We start from the raw sequence: 19,317 nt of genomic DNA, 5'->3' as shown, positions 1-19,317 counted from the left end.
AATGTTTCACTCATTTTATTTGGAAAAAATTTAGTAACAGACAGCATTTATAGCCTCTGCCTTGCCTTCGGATATTTCTGTCTCAAATCTGTGCTGAGATGTGTGTGTGTCTGGCAGGACTACTCCAAACATTATAGGAAAGTCTCAGGTCTGTATCTGTTGTGAACCTTATGGAGTTTTGAGCAAAACGAATTTCCAGATATATTTTGTTTAAAGTCTGATGCTGGATGGAAACCAGACCACACACACTGCCTGTAGCAGTAGATCTTTTATCTGATTCAGATACAGAAGAATTACCTTACAGTCATCTGCACTGGCAGGAAAATGGACTGGAAGACCTACTAGGTCTTTCTGGCTCTGATTTTTTTTGTGATTTAACTATATCTGGATATGGTCAGAAAAGCAATTATATGGCAGTAGCATCTTATTACTACAATGCCAGCCCTATGTGTTTCCCAGCCCTCATGTACACTAACTACTTTTGTCTCTTCATTTATTTGTTTTGCTGTAGTGTCTAGAGGCTTTTGTCAGATCAGTGATTCCTTGGCAGCAGTAGCTTTATGAGCAACTGAAAGAAATCTTACAGGCTTCAGTGACAAACTGAGTCTTGTTCTTTATGCTTTGGCAAGTCTGTCAGCTGGTCAACTTTCTTAAAAGGCTTTGATAGCTCTGGTTTCATACACCTGTAGCAGAAGGCATACTGTGAGACACTCTCCCCAGTTCCCATGAGGGAGCTGTAAGTCCTGTTAATGAGCATAGGAAATAGATTATGAGTATAGAGTTTTCTTCTTACAAAATCTCTTACAAATTCCTTAACAACAAAGTAGTAGGAAAAGCAAATAAAGTGTTTGGGGTTTTTTTTTTCTAAACAAAATGATCATTTCAGTTCTTAGTTGTACAGATCTTGGTTTCTGGGAAAAACACTACAATAATTTTGAAGTGTGAAGGAGGAATTTTATATGAACTCAAACATTTTAATAAAGACCTGTATTTTTATTTCTAACAACACGTTATGTGAACAGGTCTTTAGTATTCAGTGGTGAACATCTTAAACTTCTGGGTGCAGATAGTTTTATTGTCTATTTATTTTCTCCAGTCCACTGTTGCGTTCTGGGACACTTTGGTATTCTACAGAATCTGTTGGTCTTGGTGACACCTGACCTAATAACTGAAAATTTATAAAATAGAGAATGGATTTGCTTATAATTTGAAATTTTGCTTTTCTGGAACACTTTGTGGCTCTAGGTACTATTCTTCTTCAGTAGGTAGAAGGGTGTACTCATATTGCATTACAACCTGGGATCCTGTTCTTCCCTAGTTGATAGCTATTGGAAAAGAGACTTCAAGAACTGTGTTTTACAGATCTCTTACTGGATGAAAAAACTAAGATAGAACTACTCCAGAAAAAGGATCCCTGAATTTAATTGACTTAACAACAAAAAAAACCTATTGCAGCTGGGGGGAGGTAGTTGTGGTGGTGGGATTGCAGGGAGCAGAGGGAAAATTGCTGAGATTGTAAATCTCCTGCCTTAATCAAATAACTTTGAGACAAAAAAAAATGCCTTCTTGAATGTGCTTGAGAATTTGAGAGACTGTGGAAACTACGTGAAGAATGAAGAAACGTCATCCTCTGCTCAGCAGGAATTTAACAGGGACCGGTTGCATACAGAAAACAAATGATGCAACAGAGGGAGCATTGTGAAAAACATAAATAATAAACGGAAGGAAAGAGTTACTCTGAAAAGAAACATTTAATATAAATTGGAGTAGTACTTACAAGCTAAGAAGGCTTCCTTGTTTGAAAATAAAAATCAGATTATTCATCTTCAAGTTATCATGCTTCTGAGATTTGATAGGAATCTTTCATTCCTATTTGGATTTGTTAGGTGTTCCAGCCTTGTCCACAGATAAAATTTGGGCTCAGAGTATATAAACACTTGTACATTATGCCATATTCCTATAAATACATTCTAGAAAATCCTTCATCCTCATAGAAAAAAATTTTTTTTTTTGGTTTGCATTATCTGTACTCTTGAGCTGATACAGCTGTTTCTGAGACTTTTTTTTTTTATCCATGCAGTTTCAAATAAAGCTTTGGGGGAGAAGGGTTGTGCAGATTATTTTACATCCTGCAGTTCTGAGATCACAGCAGAATATAAACTTTTCTTACAAGTAGAACAGTACTCTCCAGTTTTTCTTGCCTTCACAGTTTCTTTAGGCAGAATAAGCTAAATGTGATAACTTAGTTTGATCTTGTAAAGTTGTCGTTGGGAGAAGACAGAGTAAAACAATGGAGCACGTCTCCTATGAGGCCAGGCTGAGAGAGTTGGGGCTGTTCAGCCTTGGAGAAGAGAAGGCTCCGGGGAGACCTGATAGTGGCCTTCCAGTACCTAAAGGTGGCCTATGGGAAAGATGGGGAGAAACTCTTTAGCAAGGCCTGTAGCAATAGGACAAGGGGTAATGGCTTTTAAATAGAGGGAGGTAGATTCAGACTGGACATAAGGAAAAAAATTTTTACACTGAGGGTGGTAAAACACTGGCACAGGTTGCCCAGAGAGGTGGTGGATGCCCCATCCCTGGAAACATTCCAGGCCAGGGCTCTGAGCAACCTGATCTGGTTGGAGATGTCCCTGCTCCTTGCAGGAGGGTTGGACTGGATGGCCTTTAAAGGTCCCTTCCAACCCAAACCATTCTATGATTCAGTATTGCTGTTTGATGTTTGATCTACCTCTTAACTTCAGTGTAGCACAGCCTGCACACGATGTGACTAATACATAAAATGGAAGCCTAACTTGATAAAAGATAGGGCTGAAGGATTTACAGAACAAATTCTTTAGAGGAAGTCAGTTCATCATGTTACAGTAATGGTGACTAATTTTAAGCTCTCTTGTAGTTTGAAATACAGTGTTGTTATTTCTGTGATTTTTTTTTTTTTAACTGTGATTTCTGTCTGTCTTTTAGTATTCCTGGCTTGTTATCTGGAGGTACGTTCCCCACTGGGTATTTCCACCAGGACTGAGTGACCTCCACCTTCCTTCCCTGTGAAGACAGTGCTAGGGTGAGAAAGAGAGTAGGAAAAGAGGTCTCGGTGCACCTAGGTGCCTAGATTTGTTCAAGTTACTTCTTTTATCTGTATCTAGTCTTTCCTCTCTGCTAGTTTCCAGCTCAGGCAATTGATTGAATGTCTCTGTTAACGAAAATCAAATAAATGATCTGTTTATAATAATGTTCTGGGCTAAGATGGATTTGGCATTAGCTGATTTTTGTGCAATTGGAAGAGGCAGACCAACCAATCTTTCATATTAGGCTTTTGGAACTGAAACACACTGAATTGAATCTCCTCTTCATTGACAGGGCACAATGTGAGGAATTATGGTTGGTATTAATCCCCTTTATAGACAAAATGACTGCCCTCCTGTGATTGCATGCAACCTAGCATTTAAATTTAGTCAGCATCAGTGTTTGATAGTTCAGGGTCTGCAGGATTTGGTGTTTGTGTGGGAGCGTGGATTTGTGGATGTGATACTTTGGAATGTATTTCCCAGTTTAATCATCACATATTTGACTAAAACCTGCATATTTTAATTGGGGCACAGCACTAATGTTTCAGTTCTAAAATTTCCGGAGTACCTACCTGGCAATATTTACAGTCGTGGTATCATGGCATTTGCCTGATCCTCAGCATAAGAACACTTCCATGATCAAAACAGTTAGCAAGCAGAAGTGAGCAGGAAAGTTCCACATGAAATTCTATGTGCATCTTTCCTTTGAGCGGTGCATAGTGCCACTTGGTTTGAATTAAAGTTGTCTTCAGCCAAACAGTAAGACATCAATTTAATGTTCTCAATGTTTGAGGAAAAAAAGATGAAATGATCCTGAAAAATCTTGAATTACTTCAAAGACATAAAATAGTGTTTGCCAACAGCTACGAATTAGAATTTTCTGAATTGGTAGCAGCAATTCACAATTATGCAGGACTTGGATATGTAGATTTTCACTACAATTACTTTCCTATACTTTAAAATAGGAATATTTTTGTGGTAAGAATTGGCATATGTGAACAGTTTATTCACTTATGCTGTGTGCAGAAATATGGAAAAGACAGCAGTTATGAATTATGGTTCTTCATTTGGAACTTAAGTCTCTTCTTATTTCCCTAACCAGACCCAAAATGGAGAGGGCCAGATTTTCAGCTGGCTTTTTCAACTGAGGCCTCAAACTCTACAAGTACGTTCATTTTTCATGCTGCAAGCAGAAGCACTCTGAAACCTTGTGGGTGCAATTAAGATTTCAGAGCCTGCTGAAAATTCACTCCAGAATACTGCTTTTCTGCCTTTTCATGTATTATGCTTGACACATTGTGGGTGTGTTAAGTTGTTTTTTAATTCCAATTTAACCACAATTAAATCATAGACATTGTATGATAAATTCTATTCATACATATATAAAAATAGAATCTGTTTAGCAGGTTGTTGCACAGATAACTTAAAAGATCCAGAAAAAATGAGTATATGATTTAAATGAATTATTACTGATGCCATTACGCCAATACACTTAATGGTTCTGTAGCAGATGTATCTCCATCAGAGATGATCATTGCCACTGCATATTGTCTTTCAAAATTTGAACATATTTTCTAACCCTATAGAAACCTGTTAAGTCTTTGCCGTTTATAGAAATACTTTTTGTGAATTAAAACTAGTAACAGTAGAGCTATTATATTTGTCTTCTCAACTTAGAATAGAGTTGTTATTCTGGCAATGCCACTGAAGCACAAACTTCTGGACAGTATTGTACATTGTGAGATATCAAAAAATATCCACATTGAATTAAGTATTGAAACTTAGTTTAGAAGTTACTGTGGCATAGTTTAGAAATTACTGTTGCAGACAGCACGTATCTTAAATTTAAATAAGATCAAAGGCTGACTGCATTTGAAACATACATAATAATATTAGGGTGAAACTTCTTTTTTTTTTTTTCTCTTTGTGGTGTTACTGTGCCTTATTAAAGCCTAGGGATTGGCTTTCTGCATAAATATTTTTGGTTGTGTTTTTCTTTTTCTTTTTCTTCTTTCTTCTGTTTTTAAGCTCTTGTACACAATTACTGCATTGTGGTAGCATATGTCAAGTCATGTGGATCAAAAAACTGCTTCTAGTATTTTTAAAATGAAATATCTCTTAAGCTTAAGCCTTCTCCGCTTTTACTGGAGGCAGAGATCATGACGTTTTCACCAGATCACCTTTCATTTCATCTGCTGTATCGTGTTCTGCCTCAAAACACTTTTTTTTTTTTTTTAAGTAGAAGTCCATATCAAAATAAAGATAGGATTGACAGTTCACCATAACTTTACATATTGTTGCATCTGCAAAAATATTAAGTGTTTTTACATATTACTAACAGAAAGATTGTTAGATGTTTGTTACATAGTTTTATGGCTATAACTCCGCTGTCTAAAATTGGGAAACTTGTCACTTGTCTTTGGACACTTTGCACTCTTTTCACTGTAACCTAATAACGATACCGAGATAATCCTCCAGTGGTTTTCTGCTCAGCACGCTGGTTGTTCTGGTTCCCATTTTGAGCCATGTGTCTATGCCTAAGTCTAAAATGGCTCGTAAAGTCTTGGGGTCCTGTCTTCCTAAAAGACTTCCACAAGATGCACCAGCTAGGAAGGGTATTTTGAGTATCTAAGGAAGTAAAATATGTATGACTTAATATGCCTGGTTAAAATGTATTCTATTGCAAATAAAACAAGGATTTTGCAGCATTATAGCTTAACGGGGTTTAAGATGATCCTTGTGTTTAATTGATGTTGTCTTCTGAAAATTCTGAAATATAAGGCAAGAGTAGCTATTTAATTACATATACATTAAAATGCATTAGTCTGTTTAGTCAAAGACTTTCTGTGGGAGATAATTAAAACACATGAAGGCAGAGTCTTCTGGCAGTGGAGTATGGAAGCCTTACTGCTGACTTTAGACAGGCCATACGTGTACCACATGTGTCTTAATCTTAGAATCTAAAAATTTGCGTTACAGTCTGAAAAGGTTGTATTTCTTCATTAGCTGTTCCCAAGGCACCAAAAGTCCCAGAGGATGTCAAAGTACATTAATTTTTATCACAACATGGAATCTTTCAGGTCTGAATGGCAGCATGCAGCTGCTAGGGGCTTTCTGAACTCTGTTACAGCTCTATATATCTCTAGGCAAAACAGAGGAAGGAGTTGTCACTGGCAAGTGAAATGTTCAAAACGCATGAAGTGTTTTATTGTTTGAATGATCAACTGTGGTTCTGAAAACATTTTCCAAGGAGTTAGCTGTTTTCAATAGGAAATATCACAAATATGTAATAAAAGTAGTAATTGACCTTCCTTGTGAGTTGTAGCTTTCTTTTTTTTTTTTGTAACAAGTACTTACTGTGTACAAATGAAACGTGTAAATTTAGGAATATGTGCAGAAACAACAAATCATTCCATGGTTATTGCAAAAATGAACGTTCCGTTACAACCGGGTTATTTGTAACTCCTTGTGTACATGGCTTGCTACTGGATTTTGAAGAAGATGTGTGTCCATTCTGAGGTAGCGAGTGGCCTTACATGAGCTGCTGAATGAAAAGTACCAGGTTCTGGATCTTTTTGTTGCTGCTATCTCCTAAGCATCAGGGAGATTTAAACCAAAACAAAACATCTTTGTAAGGCATCACAAGAAATGGAACAAAGTACTCCCCTTATTGTGCCAGGGCTTGAGAAAGGGAAGAGGCTGCAAAATAGAAATGCTGAAAGATTGAACAGACATAGAAATTAAGTTACAGAGCCCTATCCTATCTCTTCTTCCCCAGCCTGGCCCCAGGACTTTGAAAATCCATACATATGGAGGTATTTTGAGTCCCCAGGGATACAGGACTAGCAAAGACGCAACACTTTGAGAAAGGAAAACGTGGTTTCTTGGATGGGTTTTGTTGTGAAATATGGTCCTGAGGAGGCATGGAGGTGAGGGAAGAGCAGCACTGATGCCTGTTGTTAATTTCAATACCCTCAGCATACTGTGTGCTGTCAGCCAGAGGGAATTTAGGGTTTGATCATAGCTGTGCAAAAAGAAGTTCAGAGCTGCGGATAATGGGCCCCCAAAAGGTGAGAGAGTCCCTGATATAAACCTAATGGAAGGAAGAAACCCACCACTCACCTGTAAAATATAATTTTTCCTCCTCCTTCCCTCTTGCCTTGTAGTTATGTTTAAAAGCAAGTATGAATACTAATTTTGACTTCATTATTAGTAATAATTTATCAAAATACAGTGATTTACTGATATAATGACCCTAAATAAGAAAATGTAGATGAAAACATTCCTGATTTCTCAGATTTGTACACTTGCAGTGTATAAATTAGCCAAGTGCGGGAGACAGATCATGTCAACGAATTCAACCTAATCCCTGCTTTCCCTGCTCTGTAGTTTTTGTGAAAGTCATGCAAGAGTGGAAGGAGAAATCGCAGCTTGGATCAGTTTTGAGAGAAGATGCTTTAGGCAGTGCAGGTTTTACTAAGGGCTAAAATGACAGAATTTTTCTTCAGAGAAAGATAACTTACAAATTTCTGGTGGTGTAAGTTGATACAGGGTTTTTAGTTGGGTTTTTCCCCCCATGTGTGTAAGAAAAGCTAATAAAGGGAAAACCAGGACTAATGGATGTTTTCTGTTTAGTTCTAAATCTATTGAGACCTCTGTTCCTTCTCCAAATTTTATGAAACTGTATACTCAAACTCTTATAGAAGTAATGAATGATGATTGAGAGATGGTTGACCTATATGGCAGCATGCAGATGATAAATTACGAAGACATAGGGGCAGCTGCTCATAGTAATTCCCGTGTATTTGGTACGAAGGAAGAAGCGGAACAGTTTCAGTCCACTCCCATTAATCTCTTGGAAGTGGAGCAGAAGTATTTGCTGATCAACAGTGTCAAATCCTGCAAAGAAATCCAGTAGGATGAATTTGAGAGAATTTTCCTTGCTTCTAGCAGGAGGTCATCCCTCAGGGCTCTAAGTCCTGTGTTAGTGGCTTGCCTTAAAATGAAGCCTGTCTGACAAGGATCCACAATTCTGTCAGGTGACAGATGCCAATAGAGGGTATTTTTGCTGACTTCTCAGTCAATGTATTTTTAAAAAGGGAAGTCAGACGTTAAGCATTCATTTCCAAAATTCACCCAATTAAGCAGTGCTTTTGTTTGTTTGTTTGTTTGTATCAAACAAGTAAATATTTTTGGGTCGGTGTTAGATTATACATGGTTCTGAGATTTCCTGCTGCTGATTCTGTGATGTTCTTCTTGCTCAGTTTTCCTTCAGTGCTGCGTGTAAAACAGAGCAGTTCCTGGAGATGGTTGTTTGATTCAGCCTTTTTCTGGAGAGCCGTAAGCCTAGCCTTGTGTGTTGGTTATTTCCTTTGTGAATGCAGGCATTCCCTCACAGAAGGCAGTACCATTTTCTAACTCTGAGAAAAAAGCAACATGGGTGTTCAGATTTATGGGATGGAAAAGTTCGGTGGGCTGTGACTTTGCTTCTTTATGGCAGAAAAGTCACAACTCTCTGCCGCCTTTACTGGCCGTGACATAGGTCTACAGTTGCTTATGGGACTTTGGGGATATGGTGAGGCCTTTTCTGTTGAATTTCTGTGTAATTCCAAACAGTGTGAACTTTTCAAATCACTTGAGAAGTGCCCCAGATGGTGTGACATTCTGCTTCATGGGAAGATTTGAAAGTATTCCCTTTGCATAATTTCTGGTTAACTATTTCATTACATTTGAAATGGGAGAATACCAAAGCCAAGGACTCTGACATTTTGGTGGTGTTTGTTTAACCTCCTCGTGTGCAGGCTACATTTGTTGAAAAATATTATTCTTACCTTTGCAAATCATCAGTAATTAATTCCCTTGGAAATATCTACTGCTGCACGCAGCCAGCTCGGGAGGCTGCTGACAGATCAGAGCTTTACATCAGGTGCTAACAAATTGATTATTAAATTTCATATCTAACTGATTTATAGCAACAACTTAATTTCTGTATCTCTCTAATGTATTCACTTACTGCATTTGCAAATAGTGCAGAGCAGTTGGGTTGCTTTGTTGCTTCTAATGGTGAATTCAGCACAGCATAGGAGATCTGAATGACTTGCCTTGGTGCAAGGGTTAGTGATGTATCGCACAAGATATGAGATAGTCACATTTAAGAATGTTTTTGTTAATTCTACATGCTTTTTAATTTTCACTAAATTGTAACTATGCTTTCCAGCCCAGTGAGAGTTTTCCAGAATTGCTGTATAGCTTGCAGTTAAAGCAGTGCATTCTTAAGTCCCAGTCATGCTGTGAAGGATAAGAAACAGTGACTACACACTACGATTGGAGCATCTTAGGCTCAAGTCCCAGTGCATACTTAAATTGTAATGGTAGACCACGTTAGCTCACTTGGTGTGGTGTAAGTCACCGACTGAAGACATTTTAAGGAGACACAGGGGTAGATTTTCAAAACACTCTGCAAGGTTTTAACTCCACAGTGTTTCCAGAAATATCAAATAGGCATCGTGGTTAGAGGGAGAACTTGGTAATGTTGATACCAGGAGTAAACGCTAAAGAAAATTTTCCTTTGCTGCTGACATTTTTTGTTGGCCTTAGATGTGCCTTTAATGTAGAAATACAAACTATTTTAAACTGAGGATGGATTTTTTTTTTTACCTTGGGCTCAGGAAGAAGCCTGAAGTAGATCACAGCAGTGTTTTTAATGAATTTGTGAAATCAAGGTCATTGTTCTGCTATCACTTAAAAATACTCCTGTCATAAAGCAAAGCTGTAGTGCCAGATGTGTGGTGTGAATGGTCCTGTATCTTAAAAAAATTGTTCCTGCATAATGATACGTGCAGTGATACAGAGCTCTGCACCATTGAGATTAGAATCTGTCATCTGTGGCTGGAATTCATAACGGTGTGGTGGCTGTTACATAGCTAATCTCATTCATTTCCTGGTGTGTAAATGTCCAGGTCGCAAAAACTTCCATGACAATTTTCAGTAATTGGACCTTTGTTGGCAATGTGACGAGAGACACCGGTAGCTTAATAGACGTGAATCCAAATGCGAGAGGTGGTTCTTTCTCAGCTGAAATGAAGCACAGCAGCAGCTTCTATTGATACAACACTTTGGATTCCTTTTCTGTGGTGTTTTCTAGAGAAATCAGTTTTTAAGCATTTAAAAATACTAACACTAATTAAAAATAAAGGAATTTAAAAGGGAATCTAATACTATGTTTTCAGTATATTAGTTTTAAATGTCTCTGTATTTATTTTTATATTTCTTCACAGATTTTTCTAATAGAATATTGTAAATACTTTTGACTTTACAGTGTGTTTAATTTAATTACTTTTATTTTAAAAAATTACAACAAAATGTTGCTTGAAACATACAAATTTGTGAAAAGAGCTGAAGCATAATTTTCTTTCGTTTCTAAAACCCAATTAAATGCCCTGGCAATTCAAAAGTGACTACATTTTATAGTTTTATAATTCTAGAATGATCGTTTTAATTAATTGAGCTGACAGATTTAGGTATAGAGTGCATATTTTGCCCCTGGTAGTTATTGTGTAATTAGTATTAATGAAGGATAGTACAATTTGGATAGGTGGAATATAGTTTTTTTTCATATGTGAGTCCTTTCTGTCTTACTGTGGTATGTTACTTCATAGTACATATGAGAATTCTCAAATAGAATTATGATCTTTTAAAAAAGTGCCGTATTTGGTTTTGCAGGGGATGGCGATTGTATTTTTTGTATTACTGCTGTACTCATCTGCCGCAATTCTCATACAGGTGGCTTTTGTACCAACATTTGCATCTATGCGGAAGAAACTTATTCCTTTTTCCCACCAGATGTACAAATCTGTGAATTAATTCTTGCTAGAGCTTTTCATAAACTTTCAGAAGAGATGACGAATCATTCAAAGTTTTCCACACATGCATTCTGACACTTCACGAGGCTTTGTTTCCCTCTTGGCAGATGCATCTCAAACAGGCAAAATGAACTCGAGTTTAAAACATTTTGATAAAATATGCCTCAAAAGGTCGAGTACCTTTTAAAAAATATGATTCTGCCTATCTTAGGAAATAGCCTGCTCGTGCTGTGTTGAGTGAGACTGGAAAAATTTGGTTTGAACAGCAAGAGAGAACTTTGCCTTTAAAAGGACAGTCCTCCTTTTCTTCCATTTATTTTGCGAGTGTAGTATGTATGAAGATGTAATTATGTGTATGTGTCACTGACCAAAGGGCAAAACAGAAATTCAGCACTTGAGAAAATGAGCTTCCCAAAGTACACAGATGTTTCATACTGCTTCTGAAGATTTTGGTTAAAATTTTTGAAATTGGCACAGGTACAGATATTAGATTGTTAACTTCTTATTAAAGCAGACTACACTGGTAACTTCCCAGTGGGCTTGGAGCTGAAATTTATTTTAATAAGGAAATACAGCTTACTGTTTATGTCTACGATTATGCAGCTCTTTCAGTATTCAGCTAAGGTGCATTTGATTCCCTCAGAAATTTTTTTTTCTAAAACTGGGCTACCAAAATCTGGGGTTTTCAAACATACCTGAAGGATTCTAATTACTGAGGTTTGTTTGACAACCTGGGGCTTCATGTTTCACATTCTTTTCCAGAATTCATTTTCCAGATGCTCAGAGTTCCAGTATATGCGTCCTTTAACTATGCAGGAAAATTATCTGACTCTGGGTCTCCTGTCATCTTTTGTGCATAGGGCTGTGAGGAGATACTTGAAAATAACAGAGGGCAAGCAGCAATTTTCCCTTGTTATGTTTCATTTATTATCTTCAGAATTAGAGTTTATGTTGGGTAGTTAATTTTGCAGCGTGGGATTTGGCCAATTGCAGTAAAGACATAATAGGCTAGAACAGGTTAAGCAAACAAACGTGACATCTTAATATCGTGGTGTTAGGATATCACAAGTATTAGTGCATGGTTAGCGCAGGAATGAAAGGTATTTGTTTGACAGTCATTATTTTTGGTGACCTTTCCTATTTAATTATATCAGGGCCAGGGATGCCAGATGCAGACTCTCAAGTCTGAGGTTTTCAGCTCAGGTACACTTGCTGAGGTCTACTGCGTCAGACTGACTCAAGGACAAGAATACACAATCAGTGCCAAGGTTTCCTTAGAGATGAAACAATCTCACAAATGTAGATCCATCTGAGGTCTGAGGACCAGAGTCTTTGCTGACTCTCATAAGGATTTGAAAAAAAGACAAGAAAGAACAGAAAGGGTGTTTGTCCTTGATCTCACTGTGGAGGTTGGGAAGGCTGCAAGGTGTGTAGTGTCCTGAGATTACAGTATAGACATCAAGGAATTTGAAGTTTTCTTGACCTTATTTTTGAATGCGAGAAGTATGTGACAGTCTAGGTTCTTTTGTAGCTTAGTTTACTAGAATCTTACCCTTTGCAAAGCAAATTAGGAACACTTCATTTCAAGTTCGTGGCATTTCTATTTAAACTGGGTTAGCTGAGTTCAGTGAGGAAGGATTCTCTCTCAAGGATCTCATATGTATTGTGTGCAATTTTTCAGCCAAAGATTACAGCTTCTGGAGGATGTTTCTGTATTTCAACTTAGTCTTTATGGACTTGCATTTTTTAACAGCATACCTCACAAGCTGCAGAAGTATAAAACGTGGGCATATGCCTTGTTGCATTGTGGCCTTGTTTCTTAATCACTTTTCCCCTACCAGATGTGCAGATGTCATTAATAAATGTGTACCCCACGTAAGAAAGTGACAGGAGTTACTCTGACCCTAGGAAAAGTTTATTTTCTAAATGTTCCAGAAGGAAACTATTTCCTGATTAGCAATTAGGAGAACAGAGAGAGTACTGAGGTGTTTCTGGTGACTTGCCCGTGCATGTCAGCCATCCATCCGCTGATACGATGGTTGTGAATGTTCAGACATATGGAGTTTGCTATGGCCTTGATGGTTCTTGAGATGCAAAGTGTTACCATTCTACTTGGTATTTGTTACGAAGGTGGAAAAACTGTATAGTCTTGCTCTGGTAGGCATCTTGAGATGACACATTGTGGTGGGCTCATTGATTAAAGCAGATTTGTTGTATAGTGAGGAAAAAACCCCAAAATTAAAATGACACCTTCGTCTCCCTCCCTGCACTTTCCCCATGCTCAACTTCGCTCCTTCATCTCAACTCCTCTGCCTCCCCTGGCCCTGAGCAGGGCAGGAGGATGGCGAGTTGTCAGTACACAGCAGCTCCTGTCTGCTGCTCGTTCCCCCTCACGCTTCTCTGCTACAGCACTGGGCCGTTCCACGGGGTGCAGCCCTTCGGGATACCACCTGCCCCAGCGTGCGCTCGCCCCGGGCTGCAGGGAAATCCCTGCTCCGGCGCCTGGAGCACCTCCTCTCCCTCCTCCTCCTCCTCCTCCCGTGCTGTTCACGCTGCTCTTTTCCACTGTTTTTCCCCTCACTCCTATGCACTGCACGGCGTTTTGCCCTTTGTAACAGACGCTTTCCCCGAGGCGCCATCATTGTCGCTGAGGGGCTCAGCCGTGCCCTGCGGCGGGGCGGCTGCAGAACCGGCCGGAACCGGCCATGTCCGGCACAGGGCAGCTCCTTCTCACAGGAACCACCCTGCAGCCGCGCCCCTGCCCATGCCTTCGCACCTACGCCCGATACACACCTTGGCCCAGTTCACACAGGGTACAATGGCCTGCATGTATTTAATTGAGATTTCTTTCACCTGATTGGGTTTTATTAATTACTTCTGATTATTCAGGCCTCTTCACATACTGATCTGCAATGCTGCCGTGTTTGGTGCTCCTTGGTGCTTGACAGAGGACGGCCTGGAGTCCACCTTCCAGGTGAACCACTTGGGACATTTCTATCTTGTCCAGCTTCTGGAAGATGTTTTACGCCGGTCGTCTCCTGCTAGAGTTGTGATGGTGTCCTCTGAATCACACAGGTTGGTGAACGTTACCTTTGGTTTAGCTGAAATCTGCAGCCCTTAGAGCATAAACCGGTTATGGCAGGACTGCTAAAGTTTTTGAAAACCAAAGGCCCTGCTCTGAAGCATTTGCATTTAAATAATCTTTTTAAAAATAGAAGCATTACTAATGCCCATGGATGTTACTGGATTTGGCTCTGTTGTTGGATAACGTGTGTTCTAGTTTTATAACAGCGTGTAGGTATTTTTTGATCATTCTTTGTATGAATGCAGATTTTTGCCGCATTTCAGACCACTCATTGATTTTGCAAGGAGATGGAATAATAATTGATTAAATCGGAATGGCATGACCTATATTGATTTGTCATTCAACAACTTCAACATCTTACCAAGAAGAATGTGCAGTTGTTTTAGCAGGAGAAACAATGCAATTAAAAACTGCTAGATGAAATCCAATTGTTTTGTAATGAGAAATTAGGGAATTCAATGTAGACATTAGCTGTATAATTGTAAAATGGGAAGTAGTGTAGTTAATACATATTAGAAATCTGACCATGCCTCTTTTGGTGAATTTTTTAATTAAAATTTTAAATGCTTGTCTTTTCTACTGCCAGAAGTACAGTTGGCAAAAAAGATGTTGATGATGTGTCCCTCATTTCAGACATGCTTGTGGTGTTTGTGTTAATAACTGAAAAGATTAATTTGATCTAAATAAAGTTCCTTGCGCAAAATGCATGCCCCAGTTCTAAATTTTAGTGGGCACTAACCACTTACTGCCTTTTGATTTAGTTCAGGGGTTGTAGGATTAGACCTATAATGTCCAGCTTTAAACATTACTGTTGATTTTTATTTCACTTCTGATCGTGAATAACAGCTCTAGCAAACCAAAAGGAAGAATGTGTGAGGTTTTTTGTTTTTGTTTTTGTTTTTTTTTCTCTTTTTCCCCTGCTGCCTTCATATTTCTGAAATGTTTTAGTGACCCAGAATGAAGCTTATTTTTTTAATCATGTTTCCATAAAATGTAACCCCAGGGACCTGGTAGAGAGAGACCAGCCAAGGGTCAGGCTGAAACCTTTATCACTTCCAAACACAGGGGCTTATGGTATAAATGACACACTGCAGATAGATTTACTTTTACCATTTTAAATTTATGATGGCTGAAATGAAAGGAAGCTATAGAAAATGCCAGTAATAATCCTCCCCGGTGTTAAAAGACATGAAATGTCTAGTAATTAGGTGGTAACAAAATCTGGACATCCTTATCTTTGCAAATCACACCAGGTTTGTGAAAGCAAGTAGCAGAGTCCTGTTAGGAGTGAGGGAGGCTACTGTGGGGCAGGCAAGATAGCTCTAGAAATAAATCTGCCAACTCCAATCACTTGCCAGATGTGGAGGGCACAACGGGATACGTATAAATGAGCTGTTATTTAATGGGAGATTATGTTGAATTGTCAGCTGCTTGTTCCCCTTTGTAAGTTTGTATCTCTGATAGTATTTTAAATGACATCTTTGTTTTTCACCGTATTAAGTGCTATGTGTAACAAGAGCTCACATCTCTGCTTATCTGTGTTTTTGAAAACATTTTTTAAAGTGCTCATTGCTAACTTAGTAAGATCAGTCAAGCTTTATAGAAGACCATAAAAAAAAATAAGTAACATTCTATGTTTGAATAAAATAATTATTGCAACTAGTAAATTTCCCCTTTTCGAAGGGGTCCAGGTCATGTAATATGACATATCTTAACACCTAACCTGATCATTGTAAATAATTTTGCTGTTTCCCCCCAGTCTGTTTAAAGGCAAGAAGTTGATGTAAGAAGTTAGTTTAGACATTAGGTATTATTGGGTAGTAGTACTTTCTGACCTACTTGAGAACTCTTGAGTTAAAGTATGTTGTAAAACAGAAGTGTTGGTATCTAATTACTTCCATAAACCTTGGCTGGATCTTTTAGCTGGAGTCAAGACCCCCTGTTAGGGGAAAAATAAAGTCCCATGTTTGCAGAAAATATTACACTAGACTGCTCCAAGGCAAAATATTTATTTGCCTCTCTGGTTCTTCGTTCATTTTTAGTTACTTCTCTGGATTCAGCACAAGTGAATTCTGTTTAAATTAAGCTTTTGGGTACTTTAAGCACATCATATTAAAATCAGAATAATAAGTAGGTTGACTTTCCTTCTGTCTTTATTTCTGTGTTGTTAATTTGATTGTACAGCCCTTATCCTACTGAATTCAGTGAGATTGCCGACATAAGTAAGATTGACTCACATAAGCACACTTGCAGGACTGGACTCAAAATATGCCACTGTGTTTCCATTACACAGTATACGCAAAGTGTTTCATTTATAGATTATTTTTAGTGTCATAAATGATTACTTGAGGAATGATTATAGGAAATTCCTCCCAGAATAGTCCTGTTAATTTCAGAGATGTATTTTATCTAACTGAAAATTATGAAAGGGAAATTTTGTTGTTGAAATTGAAGGGCTAATTCTGCAAGATACAGAACATCCTGGATTCCTCTTGAATTCAAATACTCTAGTTGCTTTTCTGTGAGTATTATAATTCTGCTCACAGAATGAATGCAGAAATTCCAGCTGATCTCTTCATTTCTGGGCATGAGATGCAAAATTAGTAAAGATATTTTAAAACATTTTTCTAGTGTGTACTATAATTATGTTTATCCCTGTTCTCCCCAGCTGATTCTGAAAACTCTGAGTATTAAAAAGAGCTTGCGAAAGCCTTTTTATTTTAAGCAGCTCTTCTGAGTGAAACATAGATCTGTAACTAAATATAGTAGTATTTTCTAATATTAAGATATACCAGCAAATTGATAAATCAAATTGTAAGAACTGTGGGGGAAAATGCTGTATGGAAACTTCCTTTACTTCATCTAAATGTCTTTTAGAACATTCACTACTTTGTTATTAAAAAAAAAAAAAAAAAAAAGAACCAAACAGCTGGTGTTTAATGACTCTGTCAGACCCAATTAAAAAACATCAACTAGTTACTTTGATTTGTGTTCAGCCATGCCATGAGTATACTTAAAAACATTATACTCTGCCAGAACTCATTTTGGCTTTGTTTACGTTTATCTTTTAAACATATAAGACTATTGATGGCAAGTTACCAAGGTTATAACCCCTTTATATTCATCAATTTTTAATCTAAAAAAGAGTCTAAGAGGCAGTGAGACTCAGCCATAGTTACTTGAACACTTAAATGAAAGTGTGCAGTATGTGAACACTGGATGAAATAATCAGGGGAAGGGAAGAAGAGGAAATGAAGAGATACTCGCTTTCTCTGCCTCTAATGCAGAGGTATTTTATCCTGCATTATTTCCTCCAAGTTAATTGGGCTTTTGTGGCTCTATGGCAGTATCTTTTTCTGGTTTTAAAATAAAGTGATTCATAAGTTACATACAATCCCTTTAAATCATTAAAGCCTTTTTTTTAGCTTGTTTTAATTATCTGCTTTTGCTAATTATTCAATAATTTAACTGCCATATTATATGAGACTATTCCTTGGGTCTCAGGCAATTTCCAGTAGATGCTTTCAACTGCTAAATAAGCTGTTGTTTTATGTTGGTTCCGGCCAAGTTCTACTCTGTTGTCTACATTTTATGTTGTTCTTAATGAGAGCGAAATTAACTGTGGAGTATCTAAGGCATATTTACTGGTTTTTAGATTTACAGAAATTAAAGACTCCTCTGGAAAACTTGATTTCAGCCTGCTTTCTCCATCTAAGAAGGAGTATTGGGCTATGCTGGCCTACAATCGTTCCAAGCTTTGCAACATACTGTTCTCCAACGAGCTGAACCGACGCCTTTCTCCCCATGGGGTGACGTCTAATGCAGTCCATCCTGGAAATATGATTTACTCCTCCATTCATCGTAACTGGTGGGTGTATACCCTGCTGTTTACCTTGGCTCGACCTTTCACCAAATCCATGGTAAGTGAATGACTTAGTGTTTTACACATCTTTATTTTTCAAATCAGGGGAGCAGAGTTATAAAAATCCAGATGTATGTATCTGCTTTGACCTATTGCCTTTTATAACTATGACCCTGATTTTAATGACAAGCATTGTGCCAAGATAGCGAGCACTCTAGAAGATAATTCTCCAACCATTTTAGATTAACTTTGTCAATCTTCAGTAAAGGTACCTTGTTAGACGGAGCGCGTGACTTTCTTGTCTGAATATATGATTTTCAATGTGCTTAAGGTAGATGTATGTCTTAGGTATGGGATAGTTTTGAGTTATTTCTGTGCTCAGTATAAGAGATAAAAAAAAATTGGTTTCCTTTTTAAGTGGAATATACTTGACTGCATTTTTTATGTAAACAGATGCCCTAGTTAGAAAAGATACTACAGACATTATTAATGGTTGAGCGAAAGTGCTTTCAGTGGTAAAAGCACCTTCATTCATATTTAAAAAAAAAAAAAAACAACCAACAAACCAATGATTTTCTTTATTCTTATAAAGCACTGAAGGCAATGAGTGTTTTCCCTTTGTCTCTGTTGGACTTTGGACTGGGATCATGATGTAATGAAAGACAATGCAGTTCTTTCATAGCCAACATTATGAGGCTTCAACACGTAAGAACTTGCAGCATTTCCAGAGCTTGGAGAGGCTACACTTATCCCTTGAACCTCTGACCCAGGTTATTTATATGGTATCCGAAGTCTTTTTTTAAGTAGAGGATGACTTTTACTTCAGAGAACTGGATTCCTTTAACCTTATTTACTGTTTCTCATCCTTTTTTTCACTGACAAAGAAGGGTATTCCCAAAAGGGGAGCAGGGAGAGGGGATCTCCCTTGCATGTTTGTGGCTAAGAATGAGGGAAATGAAAAGATCCATACCCCTGCAGAACTTATCTAGCCATGCAATTTGTTCAAGCCCAAACTAGGCCCCTTTTACAGAAAACTTCACTGACAATAGTAGTTGTGGTGTGACATAACTTACTGTCTCCCTGAGCTAGTGATACAGACCAAATTAATTGGTTTTATTTGAAAAAGAGCAGAGAATAATTGCTGAGGCAGAGGGATGCATTCTTAAGTAGCTTAATCTAGTGCATAAACTATAGTAGCTGAGCAAATCACTGGTGGAACTTGAAAGTATAGCTGCAAAAAAAGTTTGCTTGTACATTTCATTATCACTGAGATAATGAAAATAATCTTAATTTATACTGGATTAATGTAAGTGGAAAACACATCTTATAGTGTTTAAAACCCTGCTTACATATCCAAAAATGAACAGCTTCTTGAACAATACTGATTCTTCAGTAAGACCTGTTGATCAAAAATACCAATACTCCAGTGTGGTGCACTGACAACAT

General features: G+C 37.8%; 1 protein-coding gene across 4 annotated transcripts in view; it reads left to right on the top strand.

Annotated features, from left to right (window-relative positions):
* Positions 1-19,317, top strand: part of WWOX (WW domain containing oxidoreductase) — a 524,293-nt gene that overhangs the window by 112,341 nt on the left and 392,635 nt on the right. For 3 of the 4 annotated variants that reach the window (XM_086757955.1, XM_086757954.1, XM_086757957.1), the window contains exons 7-8: positions 13,814-13,999; positions 17,665-17,929. In XM_086757955.1, coding sequence (XP_086614081.1) covers positions 13,814-13,999; positions 17,665-17,929 — 451 coding nt within the window. The remainder of the gene's footprint in view (positions 1-13,813; positions 14,000-17,664; positions 17,930-19,317) is intronic. The other variant, XM_086757956.1, reaches the window with a different exon arrangement.

The sequence above is a fragment of the Chlamydotis macqueenii genome, chromosome 13 (assembly GCF_036417535.1).
Source record: "Chlamydotis macqueenii isolate bChlMac1 chromosome 13, bChlMac1.mat, whole genome shotgun sequence".
NCBI classification, from domain to species: domain Eukaryota; kingdom Metazoa; phylum Chordata; class Aves; order Otidiformes; family Otididae; genus Chlamydotis; species Chlamydotis macqueenii.
This window is presented reverse-complemented; position numbering and strand designations above follow the sequence as displayed.